This window comes from Nomascus leucogenys, chromosome 9, assembly GCF_006542625.1.
Source record: "Nomascus leucogenys isolate Asia chromosome 9, Asia_NLE_v1, whole genome shotgun sequence".
In the NCBI taxonomy this organism is placed as follows: domain Eukaryota; kingdom Metazoa; phylum Chordata; class Mammalia; order Primates; family Hylobatidae; genus Nomascus; species Nomascus leucogenys.
Window position 1 is genome coordinate 95,798,597 of NC_044389.1, and position 27,058 is coordinate 95,825,654.

At 36.9% G+C, this 27,058-nt stretch overlaps 1 protein-coding gene across 1 annotated transcript in view; it reads right to left on the reverse strand.

The window, feature by feature from the left end:
• The window catches only part of MALRD1 (MAM and LDL receptor class A domain containing 1), a 682,931-nt gene that overhangs the window by 221,912 nt on the left and 433,961 nt on the right, over positions 1-27,058 (reverse strand). Inside the window, exons 30-31 of the mRNA XM_012499583.2 lie at positions 17,104-17,232; positions 8,942-9,103 (exon numbers count right to left, since the gene is read on the reverse strand). Of these exons, the coding sequence (XP_012355037.2) occupies positions 8,942-9,103; positions 17,104-17,232 (291 nt within the window). The remainder of the gene's footprint in view (positions 1-8,941; positions 9,104-17,103; positions 17,233-27,058) is intronic.

Sequence of the window (27,058 nt, forward strand, 5' to 3'; positions counted from 1 at the left end):
ATGAATGAATGATTGAAGAAACATTTTTTTATGATGCCAATGTACATTATTTTACTTTTCTGTCACCCACCTGTGAAAACGCCTCCATTTATTCACATACGTTTTCAATGTGGTGATTGAAGCATCACAGAATTCCCAGATGTTTTACTTTAACACTCTCAGGATTTATTATTATCATGACTATTCGTACTAATCAACTCCTCTTGAGTATCCAAACACTAACCAGTATTAAACAGAAATTTGTTCTGAATTGGCATCACAATAAATTCCAATGTATCGTTTAAAATTCATATTGAAGAATTTATGTAACATATTCTTTGTTATGTTTCAGTATAACTTGAAAACCTAGTGAAGAGATATTATTATTTATTGTCTTCACTTCTATCTGGTGTACAACTCCCTTGGTATTCTCTAAATAATCAGTTCTAGTTCCACACTAGATTTCATATTGTTAGGTTTTTTAACTAGGTTTGATCACATTCATACTTTGTGGGAACCGTTTTTCTAAACAACTTTATTTTGAAAATTTTTACATTTATACCAAAGTAGAAAGAATAGACTAATGAACTCCTACCTACCCGAAACCCAGCTTTAACCATTTTCAACCCATGGTGATATAGTTTGGATATTGGTTCCTGCCTAAATCTCATGCTTAACTGAAATCCCCATTGCTGGAATTGGGGCCTGGTGAGAGGTGCCTGGATCATGGCGGAAGATCCCTCCCTCACGGCTCGGTGCTCTCTTTGTGAGTTCTCTGGAGATCTGGTTATTTAAAAGTGTGTGGCACCTCTTATCCCTGCCACTCTCTCTTGCTCCTGCTTCCACCATGTGATGTGCCTGCTGATCCTTCACCATCTGCCATTATTGCAAGCTTCCTAAGGCCTTCCCAGAAGCCAAGTGGATGCTGGCACTATTCTTCCTGTAAAGGCTGCAGAACTGTGAGTCAACCAAATTTCTTTATCAGTTACCCAGTCTCAGGTATTTCTTTATAGCAATGCAAGGATGGCCTAATACACATGGTCCATCTTGCTTTGTCTATATTTCCACCCACATTTTCAACACAACAGAATTATTTGAAAGCAAGCCTGGTATCAAATTTCACCATCTTTAAATACTTCAGTATATATTTTTATCAGATAATGACTTCTTTTTTACTACTGGCATATTACATTTAACTACGCTTATCATATCTAACCAATAGAAAATATATTTTACGTAGATATTTACTTAAATACATGTGCACATTTGCATTAGAATATATATATGTATATGGGAATATATATATATCAACAATATTTTTACTATCATGATAAAAATGGTTGCACTTGTATGGCACACAAATGTCAATAGATAAGGATAATTGATGCTCACTTCCAAATAAATGCCTTCTACAGGTGCATCTGATTGACAGCTTTCATCCTAAGTACATGAGAATTTGCATGAGATTGGGCTCATATAGCTGGATAATAAACACAGTCACAGTTCTCTAAAGAGCATTGAGAAATCTAATTTTTGTCCATTATGCTGAGTTCTATTTCTTCCAGTGATAACTGTTCTTTTCCTCTACTTTCTCTTTCATGACACTGGTTGTCTTCAAATGTGAGGTGATTCTTCATTATTCATTTAAGCTCATGAATGAAAGCCTGTGTTGCTTAGCATGCAATAAAGAATTTCAATAGTCAACATAAAGAACTGTTTTCCCAACAGACTTCTTTGATTGGGAGGATGAATAGCAGGTGCTTTGGATGTAGGCTGAGCATGCAGGCAAGTACACTTCCCCGTAGGGCAGGCATTCTCATCCTTGACCACGCACTGGAATCCCATGCAGAATTCTTAAAAATCTTCATGCCCACGCTACAGCATAGATCAATGAAATCAGAATCTTTGTGGGTGGGACGCAGCTATTAGTACTTTTATTAAGTCCCTACATGATTCTAATATGCAGCCAAGGTTCAAAACCACTCCCTACTGTGATGATCCTGTGTAACCCCAACTACGACACTGACTCATTTTCAGGCTGTAATTATCTCATGATTATCTTTCCCCAGGCAGATGTCCAAATTTCTTCAGACTGCCCTTCCCTGACTTTATCGTGGGAGAGAAAGCCATTTATGCGAGCAGTTGTGTTTGGAAGCAGTGATCATTGGTGGGAAATGGGAGAAGCAGGGCCAATTTCCCTATTCCTCCAAGTGGTCTGAGTGAGTTCCCCTGCAGAGTTCTTCACAACCTTTCTTAATATTTGTATTAGTCTGCTAGTGCTGCCATAACAAAATACCAGAGGCTGAGTGACTTAAATGACAGAAATTTATTTCTTCATAGTTCTGAAGGCTGGAAGTCCAAGACCAAGGTGCCAGGAGATCTGATTTGTCCTGAGGCCTCTTTCCTTGGCTTGCAATGACTGTCTTCTCTGTGTCCTTAGGTGGCCTTGCCTCTGTACTTGAAGATTCCTGGTGTTTCTCCTTCATTTTATGAGGACAACAGTCCTATTGAATTAGGGCTCTTATGACCCCATTTAACATTAATTACCTACTTAAAGATCGTATCTCCAAATAGTCACACTAGAATTAGCACTTCAACATAAGAATTCTGGAGGAAGGGGGCACAATTCAGTCCTTACCAGTATTTTTTACTTGGATCTTAGGCTATCTGTATATATGTGTAGCTTCTTTGGAAAGACCTAGAGTGAACTATTTTTCCTTAACGTAGGATTTCTGATGTTCTTCCTCCATTCATTCTGATCCCGTTTGCCTTTTTCCTCTTCCTCCTACTCTACCTCTCCCTCTTCCTCCTCCCCTGCCTCTTTCTCCTTCTTTTTCTCCCCCAGCTCCTCCCTCATCTTCTCCTTCTTTTTCTTGGAATGCCTCAAAAATTTCTTGTCAAACAGTTGAATCTTTAAAAAATGTGTTACAATATAGTCATTATATGTTTTCGTATATGTGTGTGTGTGTCTGTGCATGAGTGTGTGTGCAAGTATGTCTTTAAGTGTATGTGTGTGAGTGCATATGAGTAAGATCAAAGTGGGTCCAAGAATAATGGTCTGGGAATCATGTGAGGGAGTGCTGGCTTTTCTATATCCAACTCCATATCCCTGTCCAACCTTCTCAAGCAAATGAATTAGTAGAAGTAGAGGAGTCTCCCTCTACTCTGTCAGAGACCAGGGTGATATAAACCAAGAGTGAAATCGAGGTTTAGTGGCCCTGAATATGAAGGTTAAGGGGATCCAGGCAGAGCTGTATATAAGGAAGGAACACACTACAGTGATGTCCTGGAAAAGGGTTAGGATTCGGATCCATACGCCAGGGCTTCCACTCTGGCTTTGCTACTCATTTTACAGGTTGAGAAAAACCATAATATCTGTGTTCCTCATTTCTGATATCAGAATAATGTCTGTCCTGTCTGCCCATAGGAAGTACGGTTATCATCTGCGTAACCTGCAGGACACTATCAACCAAATATCAAATGGAGTTGTATTTATTGAATACTGTATGTCTTAAATTGCTATTGTTGGAGAGCATTAGCTTGCTAAGATTATTTGGGGGTATTTTCTGACCTTGAGTGGTGAGTACAGAAATGCATGATAGTAAGCTTGTATGCTGTTATCAGTCAGCATATTTGATTCCTTAGTAACTTACCAAACATTTAGTTAATTCATATTCTCAGTTCCCAACACAATGAATGGTATTTAGTAAGCACTCAGGAAACGCTTAATGTTTTAAGTAAACCAAAAACTTCACTGTCAATAAATATAGTAAGGGATAGTTCCAAGTAACCTAAAAAAGTATTTATCAGGTGCAATTCAAACTTATTTAAATACTAGAGGAGACGTTAACAATAGCAAAAGATGGGGCATTTGTCTTACTGGAGTTGATAGTCTAACTGTAGAGATGGCCAATTATATCATTTAAAAGAACATAAAGTTATGAAGGAAGGGAAAAAGAGAGACAGCAGCAGCTTTGTGCCTTTTGCCTTCATTAATTCAAGCTACCTAAATGTCACTCTTGCCATTCAATCTTGTATACATTAAGTCTAAACAGTATTCACGTGTAGACCAGAGAGTCAACTGATGTTTGTTGTTTCTCTCTCCAACTTCGTCAATGTCTCTGAAAAGGCTCGTAAATAGCCCTGTGATGGGAATTGAAAATGGCCCTCTTATGTATCTAATTCTTCATCTTTATAACAATAAGTGCAAAAGTCCATAAATAAAATTTTAATTAATAGCTATGTTGTGATGCTTAGAAACAGACCATAGGCTAATTGAATTTGTTGGCCTTCTCATAAAGAATTTTGTTTTTCCCCAGAGGGTCAAAATTAATTAATGTCCTTACAATTTATTTAGCATCCCATTATCTCAGAGATGCCTAAACAGTCTCACTCAGCCGTATTAGTGTATCAAGAATGATATAATCAGGCTGCTCTGAAGAGAGCACTCTGTAAAATATACTGTCTCAAGTAGTGATTAACAAGGAGGATAATAAAGTATTCTGTCAGAATTATTGCTTTTTTTTTTAATCTGCGGACAACATTGCTTGTATATAACATTACATAAATAACCAGATTCAAAACTTTGCATGTGGTCTTTAATGAACATATATAAGCTCTAAAAGTTCAAAAAAGAAAAATTAATACTCTTACTGATAGTCTTTAATGTTTCCATTAAAAGGTATCAATCGATCACTCGTGTTTTCTTTCTGAACAACAGATGTAAACTTTCTCATATCTATTGACTATGCTTTAATCTTGTTCTCAACTGAGCCTGCAGTTTTTGTATCATTAGTATTATTATAGCAGAAGACATGCTCTGTAGTTTTCAAATACCATCCCAGGATAAGGGAAGATTGTGGCAGATAATGTCTAACGAACTCACAGGCATTTGTGTCCACACGTTATTGTCTAGATCTTAGCAGAATAAATGAAAATTGGCTTGTTTCTCCTATTTTCTCAAAAAATCCCATATATTCATCTTCGGGAATTATAGAAGTAAAAAAGTTTCATCTAAATGTCAATTCTTTGTTGTGATATTTATCATAAAGGAGAAAATAATAGAAGTTTATAATTAGATTTTATAAATTTTGATATATTCATAAAGTAAAATATTATAACTAAAACTATGCTGTGCAAGATATTTTGCTACATATAAACTTGTTCACACTTTATTTTTAGAATTACAAAATCAACTAGAAACCTATTTCTCTTTGAAAATACATACATTAATAAAGAATAGGAGTATGAACAAACATAAAGCTTATCGATGGCTTTATCCTTACTCTGAGGTTACTAGAAAAGTTTTTTCTGATTGTTTGTATTCTAAAATTTTTAGAAAAAGTATATTGTTTAGTAATGTAAAATTGATAAATAGAAATATTGAAGAAAAAGTATATATTAAAAAGACAAGAATAGTTCAGACCTTTCAAGTGGCAAACCTTAATATATTCACAACGTTTTTCACAAACACACAAATGTGCTACCACCACGTATGTTAGATTTTCTTTTCAGGTACAATTCCTGTTATTTGCTTCTTCTTTTCTTTTCTTTTTTTTTTTGAGACAGAGTCTTGCTGGAGTGCAATGGAGTAAACACAACACTGCAGCCTCAACCTCATAGGCTCAAGCCATCCTTCTCCCTCAGCCTCCCGAGTAGTAGGGACAACAGGCATGCCACCACACCTGGCTAATTTTTTATTTTTTGTAGAAATGCGGTTTCACTATGTTGCCCAGGCTGGTCTCGAACTGCTGGGCTCAGGCAATCCTCCTCCTTCAGCCTCCCAAAGGGCTGGGATTACAGGCATGAGCCACTGTGCCCAGCCTTGTTTCTTTTTATATTGAGTTTATGTCCTCCTCTTCTCTACTTTAACCCTGTCACCCATTCAAGTAATCGATGTCAATAAACAAGTATGTATCCTTTTATCCTCTCCTCCATGCTCACAGTCATTCATAGAAATATCTATGTACAGATGTATACATATGCACAATAAGTGGGCACTAGTTCTCTGCTTTAGAAAAACTAGATCACACTGTCTTAACATTTTGCATATTGCTTTACTCCTTCAACACTATCACTTAGAAATCCTTTCAAATCAACTATACATGACTAAACTCTTTTTAGTGACTGCGTAATGTTGCACATTGTGGATTTTACAAGTTACCTTGGCTTCCAGGCTGTTTCTCTGGGTTCTCAACAGGGGCAATTTCTAAAGATATTTTGGCTTTATTATGATTAGAAAGAGGAGTGCTTCTGACATCTAGTTGGTAGAGGCCTCAAGTGCTGCTAAACATCTTACAATTGCACAGGTCAAACCCCTAATTAATTAGACTGCCCCAAATGTCATTAGCAACCAGGTTGAGACACTTTCCAAACACAGGCTGATCTAGCTCTGGAACATTCTTTCCTTAGGTAACCACAGGTCACTTCCTCACAGCTCCTTCAGGTCTCTTGTTGAATGGCATTTCTCTGCAGGGTCTAATTTCACCAGCCTATTTACATGGCCATCCTCCCAACTCCAAGGCACATACCTATCTACTGGCTTTCACACTCCTATGTACTCTATTCCTTTCTTTTTCTCCCCTTAACTTCTAATAAGTCATCAAATTTATTTATTTATTATGTTTACCCATTATCTTTTCCCTCCTTCTGTAATGTAAGCTCTACTGTGACAGGGATTTATGTCTGTTTTATTCACTGATGCATCCACAGGACCTAGCCAAGTGCCTGGCATTTGAGAAATAGCTAAGTGAATGAAGGAAGGAACACATAAATGATCACATAATAGGCATCCATTTATTTCCCATTATTTCTGCTAAAAGCAATGCTGACATAAATATCCTCATAGAAGACATTATGTGTTGGCCCTTCTATGTCCAAGAGGCCAAAATGCTTTCTAAATTGGGTTTAGAAGCTGACTTCAGGTTTTAAAAGTTGACTTCTATGTCAAAGAGGCCAAAATGCTTTCTAAATTGGGTTTAGGAGGTTTTAAAATGTTCTGCTCTAAATTACACACAGTTTACTCTCTGTTTTCTTGCAAAGATTTTCTTGTGTTTGTTACATTTAAGTCTTTATCTAGATTGTATTGTTGTATATGATATAAAACTTGGATTTAATTTTAAGTCCTTCCAGGTGGATAACAAGATATGCCAGCACCATACTGTATTATCCATCTTTTTCCCACTATTTTAAATATCTACCTTTGTCACATACTAAATCCTTCTAATTACTGACCTTAGTTTCTTGATTCTCTGTCCTGTTCATCTTATAATCTAATATACACTAACTTCATGTCTTTAAGGGAAACAAAAACTTGTGAAAGGGAGATACAACATGGCAAGTCAAAAGGAGTTAGAATATTCAACTTAAAGATTAATTCTACCAGATATAAAATTCTACCAGACATAAAAAGAGCTGGTGACAATTCTACTATTCCAAAAATTCAAGGAGGAGGGACTCCTCCTTAACTCATTCTATGAAGCCAGCACTACCCTGATACTAAAATCTGGCAAAGCCACAGTGAAAAAAGAAAACTACAGGCCAATATCCCTAATAAACACAGACAGAAAAATCCTCAACAGAATACTAGCAAACCAAATCCAGTAGCATATCAAAAAGTTAATTCACCACAATCCAGTAGGGTTCATTCCTAGGATGCAAGGTTGGTTTGACATATGCAAATCAACACATGTGATTCACCATATAAAACGAATTAGGGAAAAATCTTTAAAACAAGAATGAATGCCCATACTGCAACTGAATAGCATGATACATTCAAGCAGCCTGGAATATATAAATAATAAAATTAATGTGCTCTTTTCAATAGTCATATAATGGCTAGGACAATCTTTTGAAAGTTACTTAAATTCCACATAATCTTGTTCTTTTTTACTGTGCATATGCTTCAACTGTTTTTGAAGAACATTGTATTGGTTAGGGTTCTCCTGAGAAACAGAATCAATAGGATGGGCATATACATAGAAGGAGATTTATTATAAGAAATTGGTTCATGACATTATGAAGGCTGCCAAGTCCAATATCTGCAGGGTGGACTATCAGGCTGGAGAACCATGAAAGCCCATGGTTCAGATGAAATCTGAAGGCATTCTCTTGGGGATCCTTCTTGCTGCATAGGCTGGTGTTTTTTTTTGTTTGTTTGTTTTGTTTTGTTTTGTTTTGCTTTTCTATTCAGGCCTTCACTTGATTGGAGGAGGCCACATTATGAAGGGCAATCCACTTTACTCAAAGCTCATCAATTTAAATGTTGATCTCATCCAAAACACCTCCAAATTGACACATACAATTAGCCATCACAAATATCTTAGTTTTTTTAATCCCTAATAAAAGATAGATTTCTAAGTATAAATTCTGAGTCAGAACGACTTCTTTGTAAGAGTAAATAAGATTACAAGCTTACTCCTACTTTGAGTCTATTACCTGTAAAGCCATTAAAGATTGCATAATCTGAAATCACAGGGCAGAAAGCAACACTTGTGAAGATTGTGCTGATACTCACTCATTCCATCACCACTTACCATTTTACACTTTGCTTCTGTACTTCAAAATGATGGGAAGGAAATTGGTGGTCAGCCATTTCATTGTAGTGGCTGGCCATTGTCACAACAGGATAACTTTTAGCATTGCTAGTTGTACATCTTTGCATATTGCAATCATTAATCTGAATGTCACCCACCTACCCTCCCCTAGTTGGGGAATTTAATGGCACCCTTAGGGTAGAGTGAGTAAAATCTGTGAGTCTCTTAAAATATGAGTTGTGATCTTCTTTGTTGTAGCAGTGTCAGCTCTGGGTCTATTTAGTAATTCAGAGTTTGCAATAGAAGGGACTAGCCCTCTTTCTGTCCCCAAATACACATAAGAAATGCACACTGAAATTCACACAAATTGTTAAAGCAGGCTTCCAGATGAGTGGATTTCTTGGTCTGGGGATGGCTACTAGACTTACCTGGTGTGTGATCAGAGTCTGGAATTAATGCTTCAGCAGGAATTCTGCTGCCAATGGCCCAGTCCAAGTCATCCTCAGAGTCTTGAGTAAGACTGCAGGCTGTGGTCCAGTTTCCTGAACTTGTTTCAAAATTGCAGCTTCCTGTTGTGCTTGTATACTGTGCTGGGGAAGCAAAAACATTAATGGAAGTTTCTGGAAATGTCTATCACATTTGCTACTACCCTGTATTTGGGATCATTTAAAATTAGTATCTGCATATTCTAATTCTTTATAAATACATTTACAGCATCAATACATTTGTACTCATTGGTAATATTTTAACTGAAGGATCTAGAAGCAGTGTATGGGTGTTGTCACTTATTCATTAAGGAGTTACATGCATTGATGAACAATATTTATAGATGATAGTTAAAACTGTGTCTCAACATGAACAATGAACATAACATTATGCTAATACAAGATTATTCAGGTCAAATAAATAAACAGCTTCAGTTGTCTGGATGTTTAATTCACTTCCTTCCCTTATTCTGATGTTTGAATAGCATAGCCTATCAGCGACGCAAAGTCATTTACTAAAGAAAAGGCACTTTGGGAGAAGTAGTAAACTGTATAGGACACAAATTATCTAGGACACCATACCAATCACTGCAGCATCAAATATCAGAGCTAGTTACTAAATTAAAGAAAGAAATTCTCTTCTAAAAGTGTTGATTGATAATTCATTAAAAATTATTCACAATGAGAAAAATTAATAGATAATAACTGTATCTACTTCTAGTCACCTGTGAAAAGTGCCATCACGATACCCTGATCTAAGTTTTCATTTTTCTTTCTTTTTTGTACATCAGTTATTACTTTTGAGCACTCACTGTAAAACCAGACTGTGTTGTACAGACAGAACGAATGATTGGGTGATTTAATCGGTATGAATCAATTGAGATTGTCATTGACTTTTCCTTTCTTTTTAGAAAGAAAGTTTGTGTTATTTTTAAACTTTCTTGTCGTTCACAACTTTTCCTTAACATACAATAAATGTTAGCATACAGAAATGTAATCAGAAAAAAGCTTTGCTGTAAAAATAGATACTAAATACATAGCAAGCAAACCTTTTATATTTCCATACAAAACTTTCTGGATCCTTGAGATTATTTAAATAAAATATTAGCATTTTACTTCTCAAGCATTATTGTATCTTATCCTTACAAATTACAACCATTTGTATTCATGTACATTCCTTTCATTCAATCTATATGACTATATAATCTATTGCTTCTTGTATGCTTATTTATGGGCTCTGGGTGCCTTTCTTGTGTTTTTCATGCCAGTGTTATACAATATAGAATAGGTTTTTATTATATGATATGGATAAAAAATGAGGCATTCTGTTCTGCTGGTGTTTGGCCAACACATCTGTAAAAATTCCAGAATCTTGCAATGGACATAAAACACAGCCATTATGTGTTCTTTAGAATGATGTCACCTGCACATTTTTTACTAGTGTTCTATGTAAGTGACTCCCTGATATACAACCCTGCAATATTTATTCTATATCCTTTTCTATTTTCTGTGATCATCCTTGTACCTTCTGCCCTGCCTTGCTTAATATATGACTTTATCTTTGATGCTGAAGATACTTATCCAATCAGGATAAATTATCTTACATTTCATTCTCTCAATCTCAAAATATGCCACTTTTCTCTTTCCTAAGGCTAATCTCTGTTTATGATCTCAACTCCTTATCAAAATATTGGTGGAAATTCAGCCAGATATCAGGCGAAATTCACCCCTGATATTTCATGTAGGTTCTTTTCTATTTTCTCTAAGTGTTGGCCAGTCTGAGAAATAAAGGGACAGAGTACAAAAGAGAGAAATTTTAAAGCTGGGTGTCTGGGGGAGACATCACATGTTGGCAGGTTCTGTGATGCCCCTTGAGCCGTAAAATCAGCAAGTTTTTATTAGTGATTTTCAAAAGGGGAGGGAGTGTATGAATAGGGTGTGGGTCACAGAGATCACATGCTTCACAAGGTAATAAGCTATCACAAGGCAAACAGAGGCAGGGCAAGATCACAGGACCACAGGACTGGGGTGAAATTAAAATTGTTAATGAAGTTTCGGGCATGCATTGTCATTGATAACATCTTATCAGGAGACAGAGTTTGAGAGCAGACAACCAGTCCGACCAAAATTTATTAGGCGGGAATTTCCTCATCCTAATAAGCCTGGGAGAGCTATGGGAGACTGGGGCTTATTTCATCCCTACAGCCTCGACCATAAAAGACGGCCACCCCCCGGAAGCAGCCATTTCAGAGGCCTACCCTCAGGGACGCATTCTCTTTCTCAGGGATGTTCCTTGCTGAGAAAAAGAATTCAGCAATATTTCTCCCATTTGCTTTTGAAAGAAGAGAAATATGGCTCTGTTCCGCCTGGCTCACCAGCGGTCAGAGTTTAAGGTTATCTCTCTTGTTCCCTGAACATTGCTGCTATCCTGTTCTTTTTTCAAGGTGCCCAGATTTCATATTGCTCAAACACACATGCTCTACAATTTGTACAGTTAATGCAATCACCACAGGGTCCTGAGGTGACATACATCCTCTTCAGCTTATGAAGATGATGGGATTAAGAGATTAAAGTAAAGACAGGCATAGGAAATCACAAGGGTATTGACTGGGGAAGTGATAAGTGTCCATGAAATATTCACAATTTATGTTCAGAGATTGCAGTAAAGACAGGCGTAAGAAATTATAAAAGTATTAATTTGGGGAACTAATAAATGTCCATGAAATCCTCACAATTTATGTTCTTCTACCATGGCTTCAGCCGGTCCCTCCGTTCGGGGTTCCCGACTTCCCGCAACATCAAAACACTGCTACTGACATTGCACAGCTTCATTTTCTTCAGAGTTACACATTTTTCCATGTCCTTCAATTTCACATTCTCTTCTAATTCCTTTCATCTAATATGCAGCCACACAGCCAGGCTGCCCCTATTGATTTAAAAATATTCACATATATTTTCTTGCTTATATTTCTCACTCTGTATTGGCCTTAGTCATCCCTTTCCATGGCCTTTCACACTTTTACGCAGATGTCCCACCAATCAATGACTGCAATGGTTAATTTCAGATTATTTGAGGTTGTTAATTTGAGATGTTTCCAACTTTTTGATGTGGGCATTTGGTACTATAAATTTCCCTCTTAACAATGTCTTAGCTGTGTCCCAGAGATTCTGAAATGTTGTATGCCTGTTCTCATTAGTTTCAAAGAACTTCTCGATTTCTACCTTAATTTCATAATTTACCCAGAAGTCATTCAGAAGCATGTTGTTTAATTTCTGTGTAAATGTATTGTTTTGAGAGATCTTCTTGGTATTGATTTCTATTTTTATTGTACTGTGATGGTTGGTATAATTTCAATTTTTTGGAATTTGCTGAGGATTGTTTTACGTACAACTGTGTGGTAAATTTTAAAGTATGTGCCATCTGGCAATAAGAAGAATGTATATTCTGTGGTTTTGGGGTGCAGTGTTCTGTAGATGTCTATTAGGTCCATTGGTCAAATGTTGAGTTCAGGTCCTGAATATCTTTGTTAATTTTCTGCCTCAATTATCTGTCTAATACTGTCAGTGGGGTGTTGAAGTCTTCCACTATTATTGTTTGGGAGTCTAAGTCTCTTCATAGGTCTCTAGAAACTGGCTTTATGAATATGGGTACTCCTGTGTTGGGTGCCGATATATTTAGGATAGTTAGGTCTTCTTGCTGAATTGAATCCTTTACTATATCTACTGTCTTTGTCTTTCTTGATCTTTATTGGTTTAAAGTCTATTTTGTCCGAAATGAGGTTTGCAATCTCTGATTTTTACTGATTTCCATTTGCTTGGTATATTTTTCTCCTCCCTTTTATTTTGAGCCTATGGGTGTCACTGAGTGTCAGATGGGTCTCTTGAAGACAGCCAACCACTTGGTCTTGCTTCTTTATTTAGCTTGCCACTCTGTGCCTTTTAATTGGGGCATTTTGTCCATTTACATTCAAGGCTAATATGATATGCATGGATTTAATCTTGTCATCATGTCATTAGCTGGTTGTTATGCACACTTGTTTGTCTGGTTGCTTATAGTGTCATTGGTCTGTGTACTTAGGTGTGTTTTTGTAGTGGCTGGTGATGGTCTTCAGAAGCTCTTGGAAGGCAGGTTTGCTGATAATGAATTATCTCAGCATTTGCTTGTCTAAAAAGGATGTTATTTCTCCTTCATTTATGGAGTTTAGTTTGCCTGTATGTGAAATTCTTGGTTGTAGGTTTTTTTGTTTTGTTTTGTTTTTTTTAGAATGTTGAATATAGGCCCCCAATTTCTTCTGGCTTAGAGGGTAAAAGATTCAGTGCTGAAAGATTCACTGTTAGTCTCATGAGGTTCCCTTTGTAGGTGGCCTGCCCTTTCTTTTTAGCTACCTTTAACATTTTTTCTTTCATTTTGACCTTGGGAAATGTGATTATTATGCCCAGGTGTGGTGGCTCATACCTGTAATCCCAGCACTTTGGGAGGCCGAGGCAGGCAGATCACTTGAGGTCAGGAGTTCGAGACCAGCCTGGCCAACATGGCAACACCCCATCTCTACTAAAAATAGAACAATTAGCTAGGTGTGGTGGTAGACACTTGTAATCCCAGCTACTAAGGACAGGCAGGAGAACTGCTTGAACCTGGAAGGCAGAGGTTGCAGTGAGCTGAGACTGTGCCACTGCACTGCAGCCTGGGTGACAGAGCAAGACTCTATCTCACAAAAAAAAAAAAAAAAAAAAAAAAAAGTGATGATTATGTGTCTTGTGGATGATCTTCATGTGTAATATCTTGCAGGGGTTCTCTTCATTTCCTGAATTTGAATGTTGGCCTCTTTAGTGAGGTTGGCAAAGTTTTTATTAACAATATCCTGAAAGCAATTTTTCAAGTTGCTTGCTTTCTCCCTGTCTCTTTCAAGGATACCAGTGATTCATAGATTTGGCCTCTTAACATAATCCCATATTTCTCAGAGAATTTTTTCATTCCTTTTTATTCTTTTTTCTTTATTTCTGTCTATGTTATTTCAGTAAGCCAGTCTTCAAGCTCTGTGATTCTTTCCTGAACTTGTTCTATTCTGGTGCTAATACTTCTGATTACATTGTAAAATTCTTGTAGTGTGTTTCTCAGCTCCATTAGGTGAGTTAGGTTATTTTTTTATACTGGGTATTTCATCTGTCAGCTCCTACATAACTTAATTGTTATTCTTAGCTTCTTTGGATTGGGTTTCAATGTCCTCCTGAATCTCAATAATATTTGTTCCTACCCATATTCTGAATTCTATGTGTGCCATTTCAGCCATCTCACCTGATTAAGAACCCTTGCTGGAGAACTAGCATGGTCCTTTGGAGAACAGAAGACACTCTGGCCATTTGAGTTGCCAGAGTTCTCTCACTGGTTCTTTCTTATTCCTGTGTGCAAATGTTCCTTTAACTTCAGTGTAGATTGAGTACGGTCATCAGAATTCTTTTCTGGATGTTTCCAGAGGGCTGAGGCTTTGTTCAGAGTCTTCATTTGTAGCTGACTTCTTGCCTTTGGTTTGATGGAGGGTATGTTAGCAAAGTACTTTGGTGTTGAAGATTTGGGGTGTAATCCAGCCAGCATGTGGTGCTAAGTGCAGTGGTCAGTAGGTGGGCTCTTAATCATGTGGCTCCTCTATATTTCCTCACAGTTGCAGCTGTGCTCCCTCTTAATGCTCTGAATGTGTGGGCTCCTCTTCCACCTGAGTGCTGGCTGCAGTTTACGGGCTTGAATTTGTCCAAGGTTTTACTGTTTCGTGAGTGACTATTAAATGCCCTACTTAGAACATCTTGTGGGGAAAAGGGTGATTTCACACGTTTTAGAGTCTTCCATTGAAATTAATTCCTTACACTCAGTATTTTTAAAAATACACTTTTTTCGTTTTTTTTTTTTTTTTTTTTTTGAGACGAGTTTGAGACGAGTCTCACTCTGTCGCCCAGGCTGGAGTGCAGTGGCGCGATCTCAGCTCACTGCAACCTCCACCTGCCAGGTTCAAGCAATTCTCTGCCTCAGCCTCCCAAGTGGCTGGGATTACAGGCGTCCACCACCAGGCCCGGCTAATTTTTTTTTTTTTTTTTTTTTTTTTTAGTAGAGATGGGGTTTCACCATGTTGGCCAGGCTGGTCTTGAACTCCTGACCTTGTGATCCACCCACATCAGCCTCCCAAAGTGCTGGGACTACAGGTGTGAGCCACTGCGCCTGGCCGGTGAATTTAAAAGAAGCTAGAAATAACACTAGAAAGTGTTACTCAGTGCACTATTAGTTTTATTTGAGAATGTACATACTATGAAAGAAATACACGATATTTTATAAAATTAATACTATAATTCTATGGTATTAGTAATAAAGTCTTAAGATGTGTTGATTGTTTTGACTTTTTAAAAATACTTTCATTTAAAATTAAAATAAGAAATGAACCTTGAAGACATTATGGTAAGTGACATAAGCCAGTCACAGAAAAGAAAAATACTATATGACTCCACTTATATGAGGTACCTAGAATAGAAATGAAAGATCTTTTATAGAGATGGAAAGGAGAAGGGTAGTTACCATGGTCTAGGGGAAGGGATAAATGGAGTGTTATTCTTTAATTAGTACTGTTTTAGTTTTTTTGAATGAAAAGAGTTCTAGAGATGGATGGTGGCAGTGGTTGCACAACAATACAAATGTACTTAATGCCATTAAATTATACATTTTAAATGGTTAAAACGGTAAATTTTTTATTGTGTATTTTTTACCACAGCTTTTTAAACTTTAAAAATATATTAAAAATTTTAAATAGAAAATGAGCCCACTGGAAGCATCAGTATAAGATCCTAAGAAATAAAAAATTAAATTGAGCTATAAAATAAAAATGTAAATATGCTTGTGTGGTAGTTTGTCTCCAAAAGGGTCACCCTACAACCTTCTCTACATTTGATGTGAGATGTTTTCCCATTGAAAGTCTAGTCTAGACTTTGTTTTCCCATTGAAAGTCTAGTCTAGACTTTGTTATTCGCTTGGCCATTAGCAGGAATCAGGTATGGCATTATGGAACATCTGAGGCTAAATCAAAGTAACTGTTGCTATTTTTCCTGAGGATCGGGGGACACTTTCTAGTAGAAGCCAGCCCTGTGTACAATGGCTTACCACCCTGTGACTGCCATGTTATATAAAACCCAAGCCACATGGAGTACTCTGGAGGATGAGACACCATCTCTAGTAAGACAGAGAGACCAAAGAGTATCAAGAGAAGAAGTCATCTTGGATGTGATTATCCAGTTCCACTCTATCAGTTCGACTCAGGCCATCAGAGACAAACTGCCCAGAAGAGCCCTTCCTGAATTACTGACCCAAAAAATTGTGAGCAAAATGTAACAGTGGCCTAGACCACTAACTTCTGGGGTAGCTTGTTAGGCAGCAAATGGTAACTGCAACAGGTAGCTGGTATGGTATCAATATTCTCCAGGAAAGGTAAGATATATGGAAAAAAGATCCTTTTTTTCCAATACGATATATGGAAAAAAGATCCTTTGAATTTAAATATCTGCTCATATTTTAAAATTATATACTTAGTTTTATATATAAGTTTTAAAACACTGCTTGAATTAAAGCTTGAATAAAAATCCAATGGGGCCCATCCAGTCCTCTTTCTCTGGTGCAATGTAATTGATAAAATTAATTACTAAACTGGTATTTATTAAAAGTGCTCATTTTCAGCTGCATATACAAAATCAACATTTTTTTTGGAAAAAAAAATAGAAAAAAAAAAGAAGACCAACAAAGTAAAGCAGATTGCTACTGCAGTTCCTAGAAACTTTAATTCTAACCATACACACAGTGTGCCTAATTACAGAATGGGATTATTTTTCAGTAAAATGATTTTCTATAGACTTGTTACAGTTCCCAGTATAGGGGTAAAGAATATGAAAGGGCTGCCATTTGTATTTGTATTTGATACTTGTATACAAATTTGAGGAAATATTTGGGCTATTCTAAATCTACTCTAGCTCATGAAATAATATTTCTTCTCCATCATCAATGCCAATATCTAACTCCACTTATAAAGGAAAATCTCTGCTGAACTGGCTGCCACACAGCAGATAGATAAACTTACCACAGTGAGCTTCATCAGACCTATCAAAGCAGTCTGGCTTATAGTCACAAACAAGGTGGGATGCAATGCACTTCTTGTCCCGGCACAAAAAATCAGTGGTTTCCGGACAAATCTCAGAGATCTCTCCCACTAGGGAAAAACAAAAAAACAAAAGCAGTATTTAGTCAATATTTTCATTAGACTTGAAGATTCCTCTTAAGTATTTTATAGATTTCACACTAGTAAGCAAGTTAAGGATTTCAACAGTTGCCTAAGGTGGACTTTCCCAACTTCCTCTTTCTCAGTCCCGCCTTCAATGGTTCAGCAAGTTATATAGATTCTACTTCAGAAATATCTTTTATGCACTTTGATGGTGCTGAAAATCTCCTTGCCCGTGATTCTCATGGATGAGACACTCAAATTTGTGGCTCACAAGTACCTGGAACCTGGTAAAAGGTGTGTGCAGCCTGCCACCAAATCCTGCTCATTGTCAGCATGCACCGATGAGATTTCCTGGCCACTTGTGCTGCTCATAATGCCCCTAGTGATCTGAGTCTATAGCATAGATGCTAATTTCAGTGATATGTTCCTGTCTTGACTGACAATTTTACACAAAGAAGATGTTAACGTTATTGGTTAAAGGCAACTATTTCTGCTGAATTTTCACATGAACATACTGGCTGGTGGAGGTTTCATACTCTAAATTTTATTTTGCTTTTTCTGACTCCCATGGGGCAAGATTTTCCTTTTTTATACACATAATTAAAGTGTCCATTGACAAGTACAGAGAACTAACACATTTTATGCGAATTTTTTTGTAGATGAAAAAGTATGGACAGTGTTTAATACTCATCCTCGTATAAAAAAATAGTCAAGCCAGCAGACATTGTCAGAAAATTAATTGGCAGCAAACTTTAGGAAATGAAGGTGTGTGTTTTTTTCTAAAACTAAATAGCATGTATTGTGTCTTTTGCGTGATGATCTGAATTTGATATCACAGTCTAATTTTTATTCATAAGTCAATTTTTCTGCCCTGAGTAGAGTCCTGCTACCTCAGTTAGTGTTGTTTTCATTTGCCATTTCCCTCACCCACCTCAGCCTCCCTTCACCGCACCCCCACTCTACCCTCACCCCCTTAACCCTGCCACCCCCGCCCCCCCCACCCCACTTGGCTTCTTCTGTTTACATCAGTTTTAAAGAGACGTATGACTGTTTACATCATTTTTAACAAGAGGTATGCCTGTACTCGCTTGTGCAGAAAACATCGTTCCAGATTTAATCGACCGGGTTTATGTCCCTTCACATGGTTTTTAAGATTATTTAAATGTCTAATGTATTTTATTGTAACAGACATTGTTTTGCCAACATTGCCTATTTCAGTGGCACATTATGACCTAATTTAAAAAGAAAAATCAAACATTTTAAATGGACAAAGAAAAAAAGATAAAAAGATATTTTTTCTTTCATAATTGAGATTGTATTGGTTGAGGATCAGTACAGACATTTCAATATGTACACAATTCTTATCACATGTACCAAAAATCTAAAAACCTATATACTGTAATTCTTTTTAAAAGTGATTCCAGTGACTTTCCAGCTCAAACTTTGGAAGCAAATTTTCCTTAAGAGGCTATCAAGTACCAGTATCTTCACATGTTAAGCTGTTACCTACATCCCACCAATTCACAACTGAATAGCATGTATACTACATATTCAACTTTTTGAACTTTCACAGCACAGAAACAAAGTTATTAGGAAAATAGGACTATCACAACCAAAGAGGCTAGAGAGTGCCCACAATTCTGACAGGCAGAGCCATGATCAAGGAGTAGTTTTCTTTAGGAAACAATTCTACTACAAAACAACATGAGAATAGAAGTAATTTAAAATGTTAAGGACATTAGGTTCAGGATTGTGACTCCATATTGCCATTTAATATGCTTTGTATTATAAGATATAAAAACTAACCCCCATCTACGGAATGTTAAGCTGACACCCAAGACCGTCAAAGCATCCCATAATTCAATATCCCACACTATTCTCTGGTTGTACCAAAAAATAAACAACCAGCGAATGGTTTCACCTCTTAAAAAAACCATTTACACTTAAAACATAGGATGAGATGGGATTCCCTTCTTCTTAAAAATGTTTCTGGAGCTGCTACTAAACAACTTGCATTTACAAAATAGTTGATAAAAATATTCCCCTGGATTGTACAAGAAAGGAGACAGGGACCACTGATAAGACATGGCGCATAGTATTAATCAGACTTGGCTGCTTTCTCTCCTGCTTCAACAGAGGCGGGACTCTCCTCAGTTTTCGTTTCCCTGTTTGCTGCAGGTAACTCTTCTTTACTTTCTTAGCCGCTTAGGCCTGTTTTCCCTTTGCTCCCCTTTTCCCTTTTGTTTGTGCTTTTTTGTCTGAAGATGCATCCTTCGCTGCTGCCTTTTTCGGCTTCACCTCCACTTTTGCAGGACCAGGTTTACCTGACAACAGCGCTGACCTCCTGTTAGGCTCTTCCTTTGGCGGCCCCTTCAGCAGAGCTGACCTTCCTCTTGGGCATTCTGGCTCCGGAAGGGCGCGTGCGCGGTGTCTGGCGCTGCCGCTCCTCCAGCCCTCTGAGCTGCTGAGACCCCTGGCGGGGGATGGTGGGAGAACCGGATGGAACCGAATTGGGAGCCTGCCTTCTCCTCCGCCCCCGTAACTTTTTTCAGTACATGGGATCTTAATAACCCATGTAATAACCCACACTACTTCTTAGAAAATGGAAAGTATTCTTAACAAAAATCCTAACTCTGCAGGAAGGTCATTCATGACATTTGACTTCTTTGCATGGCCACACACCTTTCCATCGTTGTACAGGTGGGGACTGAGGCTGATCATTACCTAGTACATAAATCCAAAACCCCAATAAAGACATTAAAAATCCATTGTCGTTGGTTCCAGCTTAGTTTTCCAGGCTCATTTTCTGTGACTCTGAAGTAACTGCAATTGGTCTATATCCTATGACTGAAGGTTTCACAAATCTGTCCCTTGCTCTTCGTTTTTTCATGCACTCACAGGAGCTACTTCCTGTCTGCCCTGAATATTCCCTCCAGAGCCCCAGGTGCCCGCTGCCCAAACTTATGATTCAATGAAATGACTTCTCTCCCTCTACTTTTGTCTTGCCGTCTCACTGCCATCTTTGCCCCAGGTGAGACACGTCTGTTTCATGCCACCTAAGTATCCTTTTATTCCTATATTACAATGAGTATCATCATATATAAGAGCTATTTATACATGGCTGGCTGTATAAACAGCCAGACTCCAAGCTCCTTGGAACCAGAAGTTTTTATCGTCTTCTCTTGGGCCTCACATAGAACCTGATATATAGTTGGCTCTTTATAAATCTTGGTTATCATAATTTCAGAAACAATGGTTTCATCTAAATGGGGCTTAGAAAAGTGAACTGACATAGAATTTTTAGAGGAATTGTTATATTTAAATATTATTTAATCAGATATGTAGTCAAATTATAATACTTCACAGATTCATAGTGACTTATATTAAAGGTTTACAATTTTTTTATCAACTTCCACAAATTAAATAAAATTCAGCAGTTCCTTTGTTACATAGGTGATTATAGGTTCAGAGGTGATGTACCTGAGGTGGAGGTAATTTACTGACAATTAGGCAGTACTTCCACGAATAAAAAGAAATACAACTCTACAGACTTGACTAAAAGTGCATATCCAGAGTCTTTGGATTATGCCCATAATACAATAGCTAAAACCTGTATGATATCCAAAAACAATTTACCAGTAAAATTTGGTGTATACAAATACGAAGACTGAAGAAAGAACATCTAAGACAACAGCAAATGGTCCAATTATGGGCATTAACAAGATGAAGACTTAAAGGTCATGTTTACTGGGTAGTTTAGGAACTTTGCCACATAATTTTAATTAACAATAGTGAGAATTTACAGTTAACCCTAGGGCAGTATGTGGACATTTTTTCCATATGCAAGTCTATGCATTTGAGATTATTTTTCCATGCCATAGGATGTAAAGCCATATAATTACTCCACAGGGGAAATGTGCTTTGACGTCACTCTAAATAGTTGGTTCTTTGGTTTTTATTTTAAAAAATGGCTAAAATATGCTACATCTCTAAATAAGGCTTATTTTCTTTGATAATATAGAATAGCAAAGCCATGAAGAGAAATAAAGTGATGCTTTGAATTGCAGTAAACTGAACAATGACTAGAATATCTATGAAATATTAGGTGTCCAAAGAAAAAAAAACTTATGGAGAACTTATATGTGCCTCATTCAATTTAAGCACATTACATATTAATATATTAACTCATGTAACTCTCAAAACAGCTTCTGAAGCAGGTACTAGAATTCTTATTTCACTTACCTAATTTCATGTAGTTACTTAATAGCCAGGCCAGAATTCATGCTTTGGCACCACAGCCTTTACCCTTAGCCAACAAAATCCATATGTTCTCTCATCTGACTCAAATATGGACTCCTATAACTCACACCTTAGGTGCTGTTCCTTCCATGAAGAATTATCTGACCTGCCTCAGACCCATCTATCCATCTGGCTCTCCTGGGGCTCCAAATATCCTAATTACAGCAAATGATATTGAAATGCTATACAATGGTGCATTTTCTATTTCATTTTTTTACTCTGTAACAGATAAACTAAGCATGCCCATTCTGAAAGAAAATGAAGAATCCTTAAAGGAAGAAACTGTATTATAATCGTCACTATATACTCAATACTAGCACAAAACCTAGATATCTTTTGAGTGATCAAATAGTATTTTATGGAACTGTGTTTAAATTTGGTAAAACAGCTTGGGCTGGCTTCACCATTGTGGTGAGAATAGGTGGATATTTGAAACACCAAATACATTCTAAACATGCTATTTGTACTAGGCTAATTCCTACATTTAATGAATTTAAAATATTTTGGGTAAAATGATTCTTAGAATATTTTACAGTTAAGAATGGTTGCTAAAAAAGCTCTCAACCATTGAAAAACATTCAGAGGATAAATAGCCTGTGTGATAATTATTGTCATTGCCCAAGATAATTTCTGAAATGTGATGTATTTGGTGACTTTGATACTCTACATAAACACAGCTAACGAAGTAATTTACTGGTTGTTACATAGACAAAGAGGCCCATGGTACGTGATGAAATGAGGCAGAAAGCAAAGGTAAACAAATCAGAATCGGGTCAAAGCAATAAGGAGTACTGAAATAATAAATGCTCTTTTTGAGAAAGGTAAACTTAGTATGAGATATAAAATTGCAAGGAAAGAAAAGAAATCAGACTAGGAAACTGTAATCCTCATTAAAAAGGGGCCCTTCATTAAGGGTACCTTTTCACGTGTTGAATTTTAACTCTAACTTGAAAAAAAACATGATTGATGAGATATGTTATGTGTTTAGTCTTAGTTAATATTTTCTAATTGCTATATTGAGAAGGGAGTGCACACATTGCTCCTAGCTTATCTCCACTCTACTGAAGGTGAGGTGTAAAATGAAATCTTTACAATAAAGCATCAATGTCATATATATCTGATAGGGAATGGCAAAAGGAGGCAGGTTCAACTGAGCATCTTACTTTTGTCTTGGGAGATGATTATTTCCTTTGTTCAGAGAGCTTTTGCTTAGGATTTGCATTAAAGCATTCGCTTATCTGTTCAAAACAATAATGCGCAGTAAGGATATGTGTTTAATTGGCTATACTGTGTGATAAAGTTGATTTATTTTGATGGAGTTTGAAAATGTTAAGGCCAGAGAGTCCTTGGTAAGATTTCCCTTTTAATAAAAGCAGCCCCCAAATCATTTCCTTTCCAACAAAGAGCAGCCTGTAAAATTCAGCTGCAGACATAGAAAGGGAAACTAGAAGCTTGCACAGGTGAATGCCGGCAACTGTGCCAACAGAAAAGGGTTACTTGGGAGCCAGGCATGTCCAACATGGCAGCTCCAACTTTCCTTTTGTCAACCATGTGTACAATAATGAACAGACAACATGGTGATGGCCAGGTAGAGACTCCATCTGCATAATAAAAGATTAGGGTGGGATGACCAGCTTATTCATGTGCTATGCAAATGTCACACCTGGTCCAAACAATCTCTTGGGCCCTGTGTAAATCAGACACTGCCTCCTCAAGCTTATCTATGAAATCTGGTGCATTTCATCACAAAACTAGAAGTCCCACTTGGGAGCCCCTCTCTCTCTGCAAGAAAGAGTGCTATTCTTCTCTCTCTTTCTTTCGCCTATTAAACCTCCACCCTTAAACTCACTTCTTGTGTGTCTGCATCCACAATTTCTCGGGCGTGAGACAATGAACCTCAGGTATTTGCCCCAGACAACGATGCCGCTTCGTGACCAAACAAGTCAACACTTATTGTGTTTATTTATTTATTTATTTCCAACTACTCTAGAGTAGCAGAATAGTCACTCAACTGAGAGCCAACAGGCCTTATTTCTATTTTCCCATTTGTAAAATCCCCCAAGTAACTTTGAATGATATCATTCAATTACTTTGGATCTTTAAAATGTTATGGAGTTTTGAATATTACCTTGAAGATACTTAGTTAATTCATTGACAGTTCTCTTGTTGCCTTTAAAATATATAAATGCAAGTATAAAAATTTCTTTAACAAGTAATATAAGAGTATCATTTCAGCTATGCAATGATATATTCCTCTTATGAGGTAAAATGTAAGATTAAAATTCTATTAATATTGTTGAGCACTAAGAGGTTAAAACGTATTCTTGTAGTGCATTTCAAGCTATGTGCATTTCAAGCCATAGGCATTCCCATCTCTGAGTGTATGTTTCCACTGGAAGGAAAAAACCAAGAATTATATAGAGTTAAGAGTTTACTACCAGTGATCCTAAAAAATGAGATGTTGGAATACCTGGAAAAAATCAAAACATTAATGTTTTTCAGTAGAAAACATTTTTTTTAATTTGACAAAGAAGTTAGGTTAATGAGATGGAGAGTTTGGAAGCATATGTTGAAATATAGAGACGTATTTCTGAAGTGTACATACCTCCACGAAAGACTCATGAATCTTCTATGTTCATTGTGTAAGAACATGTCATATGAATAAAAAACATAACTAGAGTCTTGTAAAATAAGTGCTATTATGTGCAGCCTGGAACGGTGTCCAAAGTAAACACAAAATGAATGTATATCCTGGTTCAAGACGACCACTCAGGCTATGGTTGTAGATCCACCTCTAATCTGTTCACATACAAATGCCTCAAATCCAGAGTCATTGCTTAGCCACCCCACCAGCCTGCGGTAAGCACACCAGCAAGGCAGTTCATCTGAAAGAAGATAGAGCTGGGGAAGAGGCCTACAAAGACCTCTGAAGTAGACGTAGACCACAGAAACCTGAGATCCTGGATCTGGAACAGGGAGTAAGTCTCTGAGTGGGCATGTCTTCTTAGCTGGACACACCCCTTGCCAAGTGAGGAAGGGTGTAGCTCAGAGAGGGACAGAAAAGAGCCCTCAAATACTCATTATCCTGGATCTCAAGATGGTATTATATGGCTTATTGACCTAAGGATAGACAACTGATCAAAGACAGAATAACAGCACTATTCCATTTGGGATTGAATGCTGTACTAAAACACGTAGAGATGCCAAGTTTGGCGTGGACAGGCATCTAGTGGGCAGCTCATTGGAGCAAATTTCCGTAAACACCTACTGCTGAGATCTTTGGACCTTACCCTCCCCAAAGATGGCTTCCACGATTGTTTCTTCACTTTTCCGACCCATCATCCCCCAATCTTTGGCAAAAATGCCCTTGTTTTATTTAAGGTACGTGCACTAAAAAGAATATTAACCATTAATTGCATCTATTATTGCTCTTTTTAGGTCCCACTCTAAAAGTGAGGAGAGCAGCAGCAACAATAATCACTGATGTGTGTGATAAAAGAAAAACAATCCCACATTCAAGGAAATATAACTTTCCTAAACATGAGGTTTTAGAATCTCTCTGATTTGGATAACATTAATGGGCTTTAATGAAGAATAAGAGATTTTGAGAAGCTGAGCAATCAGATTGAGACCTTTTAATTAGCCTTTCTTGTCTATTATTGATGTAGAAAGGTCACTGCAGAACACAGTTACATAATTTTCAATTTATGTGCAAATTTCAGGGTCAATGAACAAGTTGTGTTTTTCTGCATAAAATGAATACAAACAAGTCTAATCACAGCCTAATATTGTCTTTGACCCTTTCCATTGAACTTGTTTATATTTAGAGAATGTATAACAATTTAATCTCTACTATATTTTTGACATAGTGTTTCAATCATGCCTTCAGAATTCAATAGGTTTGCTGTGAACTGAGGATTATTATTGACATTGGGACTCAAGATTAATATTTTTACCTTATATTCTTTATTTTGTAATTGTTAACAAAGCTACAAAACAGAAAATTTAAAGAAAGTTTATTATTATTATTATTTTTTTTTTGAGACGGAGTCTTACTCTGTTGCCCAGGCTGGAATGCAGTGGTGCAATCTCGGCTCACTGCAAGCTCCGCCTCCTTGGTTCACACCATTCTCCTGCCTCAGCCTCCAGAGTAGCTGGGACTAAAGGCACCCACCACCACGCCCGGCTAATTTTTTGTATTTTTAGTAGAGACGGGGTTTCATCCTGTTAACCAGGATGGTCTCGATCTCCTGACCTCGTGATCCGCCCACCTCAGCCTCCCAAAGTGCTGGGATTACAGGTGTGAGCCACTGCACCCGGCCAGAAAGTTTAAAATGTTTTTAAATGAAATCTTAAAATCCCTCAGCAAAATCTGCCACAACTGTGTGATTCGGTTAAATCTAACAAATCTTTCTGAGCCTCATATTTCTCATGTGATAAATAGGGATATTGAACTTCCTATATGAAGTGGTACGTAAACATTTAATGAACTAATGAATGCAAAATTTTCAGTACATGTTTGGCATTTAATAAATGTTATATAACATTGATTTTTCTAGGTTTTTTTTTTCCTCCTTGATTCTTAATTTCCTGCCCTGTTACACCCTTAGTTCTATAAAATGGGTTCTAGTAAGATTTTTCCAAGATAAAATAAAATATATAAAGTTGACAAAACGGTTCTTGATTTATAGGAAATGTTGAAAGTTCTAATTTTTTTGTTGTTGTTTACATCCTTGGCCAGCATTCTTTTAAGAACAAAATGCTTCTTTGAGAAAACATAAATAATATTTTATATTATCATTTACTTTCTATATAAAGTTATAAAATAATATTAGCAGACGACATTAAAATTGATAACTTACAGTGGGCTTATTCCCTGTAACGACACCAGGGAACAACATCAGTTGGTGAATAAAAAGGATGGCAGAAGACATTGTTCAACAGACTGTGTCGAAATGTATGGTAGATTAAAAAGAAAAGCCATGCCTTAGAGCAAAGAATATTTTGTTACTAATGAGATTACAGCAAACAAAGACTTGACTATTTGATGAAGAGATTTTTAAAACTTGGACACTTTTATTCAAATTTCTTTGGACATACATTGGAAATAGGATAAATTTATAAATGTTTCTATATTTATAACTGTATATGTACTTATATTTTCTTATTAGCTGCTCAGTGACAAAGCAGAAGAGTGATCTTACTCTTCACATTCATCTCTTTACTCGTTTAAAAAAAATGACTGCTTAAAACTTGACAAAAGCAATAATAAAAAAATAACCTGACTAATGAATGGGCAAAGGACTTAAGTAGATATTTCGCCAAAGAACATACACCAATGTCCAATAAGCACATGAAACGATGTTCAACATCACTAATCATTAGGGAAATACAAATGAAAACCAAAATTAGATACCATCTTACACCCATGGGAATGACTACTATGAAAAAAAACAAAACAAAACAGAAAATACGCATGTTGGTGAAGATGTGGAGAAAATGGAACCCTCGTGCA